The 7,006-nt window shown below is 39.3% G+C and overlaps 1 protein-coding gene across 2 annotated transcripts in view; it reads right to left on the bottom strand.

Annotated features, from left to right (window-relative positions):
• LOC149775286 (uncharacterized) overlaps positions 1-7,006 on the bottom strand; it is a 47,159-nt gene that overhangs the window by 947 nt on the left and 39,206 nt on the right. The window contains exons 1-2 of one of the 2 annotated variants that reach the window (XM_089943012.1): positions 1,687-1,765; positions 538-1,409 (exon numbers count right to left, since the gene is read on the bottom strand). In XM_089943012.1, coding sequence (XP_089799138.1) covers positions 538-762 — 225 coding nt within the window. In that variant the 5' untranslated portion in view covers positions 763-1,409; positions 1,687-1,765. Of the gene's footprint in view, positions 1-537; positions 1,410-1,686; positions 1,766-7,006 lie in introns of those variants that run through there. The other variant, XM_089943011.1, reaches the window with a different exon arrangement.

Here is a 7,006-nt window from a genome sequence, read left to right as displayed (position 1 = left end):
TCTTAAAGGTCGAGTGATATAAACTGAATTTACTAAGGAATCTAATACACTACCACGATGTAAAAAGATGAAGAGAATGGGGAAACGCTGATAATTCATTCCTTCAACGATTAAATGTTCAAAAGAAATGAACAGCTCTCCTACGCCCCAAGAAAAAAACAACAAACTTGCAAAGTACCATCCTATCGGGAGAATAAATAAATATATTTGGACAAGAAAGAAACACATAGCAAGTAACGATGGATAGGTTTTAGTGAGTTAGAATGACTTGGCCATCACTTTTCTGATCTTAGCAATTTTGCTATTTGTAGGCGTAACACCTCCTCCGCACCGCCAACCTTTTTTACAGGGGTTCCATCCTTGCTAAAGACGGGATAGTATTTATTTGCAGCATTAGGGCGACCAAGTTTGTACTCCCTTGATATACGTGGCGTGAAAGTTGTTTTGGGTTTTCGTTCATTTCTGGCACAGTTTCAAGTGTTGCGCGTGTCCTTGCAAAGTTATCATATGCTGATAAGTCAACAACTTCTTTGTTACCTGCAATTTTCTCGAACCAAAATCTGTCCGTTTCATTGTATTTAATTTCCTTGGATTTATCTTCTTCCCAGTATCGTCATAGTTGTTTTCTGAACTGTATTTAACCTGGTCACTACAACAACCATCATCGACACGGGCTTTACTTAGGAAATCCACAACAGAGAATGGCTCTCCTAGCGTAAACTGACTTGATGGCCCTACATTTTCCGTTCGTTGATGCAACATGGTGAGCAGATGACATGGACACTGGTGTTGGTACTATTTCGGACTCATTCTGTTCTAGTTGCAAATAGCTTTCGTACTTTTGTCCATTTTGTCCTGGTCTATATTACGTCAGGGTCTTTATCTCCCATGATAACGCCTGTGATTTCGATTGTATATTAATGATTGAGGTGTTGTTGTTCTTACGTTTGAGTGTACTTAACTTCCTCCAGATCGGCTCGAAGTCCGTCATAGTTCAGCTGTCTCCTGCATTCCTAAAAGTTTCTGTGTCAGTGTCTATACATGTTCCGTAAGCTTACTTAGGAAATCAACTGAAGTACGGAAAGTGCGTTTCGAGAGCTCGGGTGAGATCAAATCTCCTGGAGGACGGAAGGATTTCTGAGGACTCGGGATGTCGTTTGACTCAGGGTGATTTATACGAAGAAGAATCAAACATGACCGCTCGAATTTACTATGTCTAAATCATATTCATATTTTTCTGTCTGTGTACCTATAATTCAACAGTTTCGATGAGAATTCTGCAGAGCAGACGGTTCCAGGTGCTTTCGGGATTCTCACCACGTACACTGGTATACAAGCAAAACCTGTTGTTTATCCTTGGCAGGCGAAGTGTGGTTGTATTAATACACCTCGCATTGTCCTCCTGTTACCTGGAAAGGAATATAGGTCTACATTAATCTTCTGATATTTTATAAGTGGATTATTTAAATATTTTGAGGGGTGCCATCGACTTTGGACTCAGAATACAACATCATCTTTTCTTAAAAAAGAGACGAATTAAGTTTGATTTATTATACGCAGTCATGCACGATGTAGAAAAAACTGTTAATGATCTGCTATTTAAGACAATGTCTTCAAGGTCAAGGTTATTATGTTATAGCCTGAAAAGAAAGGTTACGGGAATATATAATAGAAACTAATACCTACTTCAGCGTACCTACTTCGTACCTGCCCGTATCACTGAGCTCCTCACAACAAAGAATGGAACTAGGTCCAAGGGAAGGGTTTAAGGTGGCGCAATAAGCAAAACTCCAGTTAAACGGAAATTACGACTCAGTTAAATAACCATCCCACAGGACATCCGGTTAGAAAGTAAGGCATGTACTAGAAATTAGTGTTAGAAATTCACACATATATATCAGTCAGACATGAAACCACTTAACCCTGGAAAAGGGATCAACGCCTTGCGGGAAATAAGTGCTATACTACGAGGGTCTAAGCCAGGTAGGAAGGCCTCATGGGGAGTCAATGGAAACCGCAAACGTGGAAAAAAGACGTACAGTATACTTGGGAAACATATAAATAGTCCTTTCTCCCTTCTGCTTAGGAACTATTACAGAAATACTAATACTCTTCCTTTTTCACTCTTCTCTTTCTCTCTTTGCCCCTTATTCTAATCTTTCACTCTTTTTACTCTTTTGGATTTGGTTCCTTTTATTTGGCGAGCTAAGCTTTAAGCAGTAAAGAGACGCATATGAACTCAAAAGTACTACATACAAGCAATACATAAACATACATTTGATTTTATTAATCATTGTTTTTTTTTTCTTTTCTATATATCAGAGAATTAAAACAAAATACAGTGCTGAATACATTTGTATCCAACAAATCAATATACTGCTTAGAAGCACATACATTTAGAACCTTTTTGTGGATAAACATCAAAGAACCATAAATGGATTTGACTGAACAAATGATGGTCCTTAGACAAAACTATATATATATATATATATATATATATATATATATATATATATATATATATATATATATATGGAACATGGAAGGAAACGTAGGGATCTGATTGGACAGGGATCCTCGCGGACCACACGTCCAAAATATAAAAATATAAAGACGTAGAGAAACCCCTGCAACAAAACCAACCATGTAAATAAATTTTTATTTCAAAATTCTTTTAGATTTTTTAATGCTGATAAACAACACACAAAATCGGAAGGAGATACATAAACACATAAAAACCTTTAAATGTTTTGCAAAAGCCATGGGGTGGGGGACACACACGAGCCCAATAACCTATAGATAAGGGTCGAAGGAGTGCTCACAAGTAAAATGGATATCCTAATATATGTATGAATGCAATTTTATATAGAACGACACAAAATATCACCTAGTTTATTTGTGTTGGTGTCCATGGAGAATAGATGCATATATCAGGAAACATTAAAGTTTTCTAAAGTTTAAAATGAATCTCTGCACTAAAGTTAGTGTCCATTTAAATATTTTTAATGGAAGGAATATTAGAGAAAAGAAAAAGTAAATTATATCTGTGAGACGCTTCTGTGTGAGAAATGTAGATTTAAACTATTGTCTGTCTATTTCGATTTTCAGACACAGCTATTCCGGTATACGACGGAACTCTCGTTTGGTAATTAAGTGCCCATCTGTTTTCAAACTGTCCCATGCACAATGTCGTGGATGCAATACTTTCTCCATAACACATATAATATTTTAGTTGCACTTTTAAATACGATAGTCATTTTTTCCAGACACTAATTCTCTCTCTCTCTCTCTCTCTCTCTCTCTCTCTCTCATATATTCAGGCTTGCATCCAAACACCCATCTAGCAATACAAAAAGGCCAAATTCATCAACTGTTATATATACATAAATAACACATATGTATCTGGTTCATGATGATACCCTTTAAGCCAGTCATACTTCTCCGTTAACGTGTGTACCATATGGTCGGTAATGAGTCTAGCGCGTCGGTCATACTATAAAAGAGACAAGTAACTTCCTAAAACGAATTTTTCCTATCGGGACAAAGTTATGCTCATGGCATAACACAGAAAAATCAATGATGGCTTGATGAATAGTAAAATGTCACAGGAGTAAAACAAGTCATAGATTATCGTCCTGTGCCTTCAAAGACGGAAAAAGCAGAAGCAGATCCAGGGTCAGACGTCGAGCAGCAGAGGGGCTGTACAGACCGAAACTTTTTGCACAATAAACCCCTCCAGGAAACTATTCCTCGATAGAGGGCTTATTTCGACGAAATAAACCCTTCTATTCAGAATACAGGACAAAAAAAAATGTCCCCCGAAAACTCGAAGAGTTTCCAGGGACAAACTCGTTGAGTTTGCACTGACAACTTGGGTTACTTCAATAAATCTGAAACAGTTTCCGTGGCGGGGTCGTTATTGAAAAATCCATGGGTCGGGTCCATCCCCTCTGCTGCTCTGGGAAATGAGTTTCCAAGGAAAAACATTTTTATGTTAGCGGAATTAAATCATTGACAAATAAATAATGGCAAATATTGGAGAAGCACATACGACTAGATTAGCTCGAGAACGTCTCGAAGCAATTCAGAAATTTCTTCCTGTCCGTGATAGTGTCAGACAAAAATTACAACTAAGACAGCAAGCACGGGAAGGCTTTGCAGAGACTACGGAGGAATTATTTAAACCCGTGACCAAAGCTACTGAAAAATCCGCAGCTGTTACCAAAGAGGCTTTAATAGAGCAAAGGAAAATTTTACAGGATATTTCAGCTGGACTTAAACCCCCGCCTCCACCCGATGAAGTTGTTGTGTCAGTACCTGCTGGTAAGCGAGTAACAGGGAGAATTACTGACCCCGCCAAAAGATTTACGCCGGATTATATTGAACTTCTTAAAAATGTACCAGAAGAGAAATTACCTGAGACAATACTGTTAGGATTGATTAGAAGAGATGTGTCTTTAAACCCAGAACACGGTTCTATGACAGATGATAATTTTATCAAATATTCGTATCGTATACGTGAAAATAAAAAACAAATCAGCAGGGACGATACAAAATACGATAGACTTGTAGATGCTATACGTAAACTTGAAATTCCACCATCGCAACCTCAAGAAGAAAAATCACCGTTGCAACACACAGAACGACAACAATATCCTTCACGGCGAAGAGCAATAGATCCTGACCTAACTCCGTTAAGTGAATACGAGGCTGCATCTGAAGGAAGTCCGCGGGGCCAAAAATTCAAACAAACTAGGTCGCCGATAATTAGCTTAACAACATCTTCTGAAAGTTTGCCTCAAGACATTTTATCCCCAAGAATTGTACCATCAACAGGGGAGGGTTTAGGATCCGGTTTTATTGCCTGCCCTAATAATATCATCGATGATGTATCACGGTTGGAAGTTCTCATCGGAGGAAGACGTGCCGGAAACAATTCTCCGGAAATTATAAATGAAGCCGCAGATATCTGTCAGAGACTATTTCAGCGTGGCATCATGGATATCAGCATCTACCGGGGGCTCATTGATGAACTCGCAGACGGTTACCACAGCGACTAATAATTAAATTTGCTAGCAAATTCAGTTAGATAAACAATAATTAAATAAAATGATACTACACGATTCTTTTCGCAGACCAAGAAGTGTCAGAGTAGTAAACTCACGATTACCAGTATACGAGGTTGTTTACGGAGATGGAGTCGGTGATGTTGTTAGGGATTTAGTCACAAGAATCGCTCCGAAAGCTGGACCGTTAGCAAAACAATTCGCGATGAAAGCCGCTGATGTTGTCAAGGATAAAGCCATTGGCACTGTTGGTAGTCTTGCCGGGAAAGCATTTCAATCAATCAAGGATCGACTAGCACAGCTGATACGAAAAAAAAACCCAGTCGAGAGGTTGGTGCCAGTAAAACTACCATCCACTGAAGCTATGCCGGCAAATGTTAGTAGTGTAGTAAATAAGGCCGTAAATCAGAAATTAGCTGAGATCGCAACAGCAGGAATTACCTCCAAAGCGTTGCAAGATAGTGTAACTGCTAATTTGATAGCTGGTAGTGGTTTCCGGTGACGATAACATTTTAATTAGATCATCACAAATAATAATAATGTTTGCACGAAAATCCAATGACGCGTTTGATATGTCCAAACCAGTACTTAAAGATGATTCTGTACGTGATTTTCAATATTATTCTTATGAAGCACGTGATCCTAACCAACGCGGAAGAATTGAACTACAGGTCCAGGATACAAGTAGATACTTCTTGCCCGCTGAGGCCTTCATCGAAGTTGAAGGTAGGCTTTTAAAGAATGATAACACTAACTACGGAATCGGCGACCGAGTTGGATTTGTTAACAACGGCATCATGGCGTTATTTAAATCCGCTATTTACATGATAGATGGAAAAGAAATTGAAACAATTCATGATAACGTCGACGTTGCCACAACAATTCTCGGGTTGGCGAGATACTCGGATGATTACACCAGATCAGCCGGACCATCAATGATGTTTGCAAAGGATATAACCGACAGCCCCGAGAACAGGAATGTAACAATGAATAATGCCGGTGACGCAGTTGCATCGATGAACGAAAATTTTAATTTGGGTTTTGCAACACGTAGATCGATGTTAAGTGGAGATGAAGAGTTCTCAGGTGTGATTCCATTGTCTCACATCTTTGGATTCTGCAGAGATGTCCACAAGGTCATATTCGGTGCCAAACACACAGTTGTACTTGTGCGAAAACCTGATGATAATGACGCTATCTGGCGAGATGCTGCTGTTGCCCCTGGTCAGGTAATACTAACTAAACTGTGGTTGTGGATGCCAGTGTTGTCTCCGTCAATCACCGAAGAACAACGACTGTTGTCTTTCATGGACACGGGCGGTAAATCACTGCTATCCTGGAAAACAACAACCACAGACGTTATTCAGGGTGATAATGGTGGGTTGTTTACATGGCATATATCATCGCAACAAGGAGTATCAGCACCACGACATATTTTCATTGCATTTCAATACCGTGCTAGAACAGATAGCCAGGAAAGAAATCCAATGGTATTTGATACACTTGGAGTTTCTGAAGTTTCGTTGAGAATAAATGGGCATCAGGAGCCATCTGAGGATATATTAATAGATTTCGAACATCATCGTGTCGCACGCGCGTATCATCGTCTGATGTCATTTATGGGGCGCGACCTTAATGTAGACACTGGCCTGCAAATATCACAGCGAGACTTTATGAGTTTATATCCGATTTATTACTTTTCGCTGGAACATCTTGATCTGGTTAAACAATCTGTTGTCGACCTACATTTCCGAGCTCGTGTAGGTGTTCCTGCTGGTGGTTACAGAGCGATTGCTGTCATACTCTCCGATAAAGCAATGCTGCTTGAAGGTGTTGGCGGACGAATGAGGGTCATCGACGCTCCAATCGAGAATATGTAACGCAATTAAAATCAAACTTAGGATATAATGTCATACAGTCATGTTAATGTCACCTTGACT

Source organism: Sinohyriopsis cumingii, chromosome 19 (assembly GCF_028554795.1).
Source record: "Sinohyriopsis cumingii isolate HCF-2022 chromosome 19, ASM2855479v2, whole genome shotgun sequence".
NCBI lineage: Eukaryota > Metazoa > Mollusca > Bivalvia > Unionida > Unionidae > Sinohyriopsis > Sinohyriopsis cumingii.
This window is presented reverse-complemented; position numbering and strand designations above follow the sequence as displayed.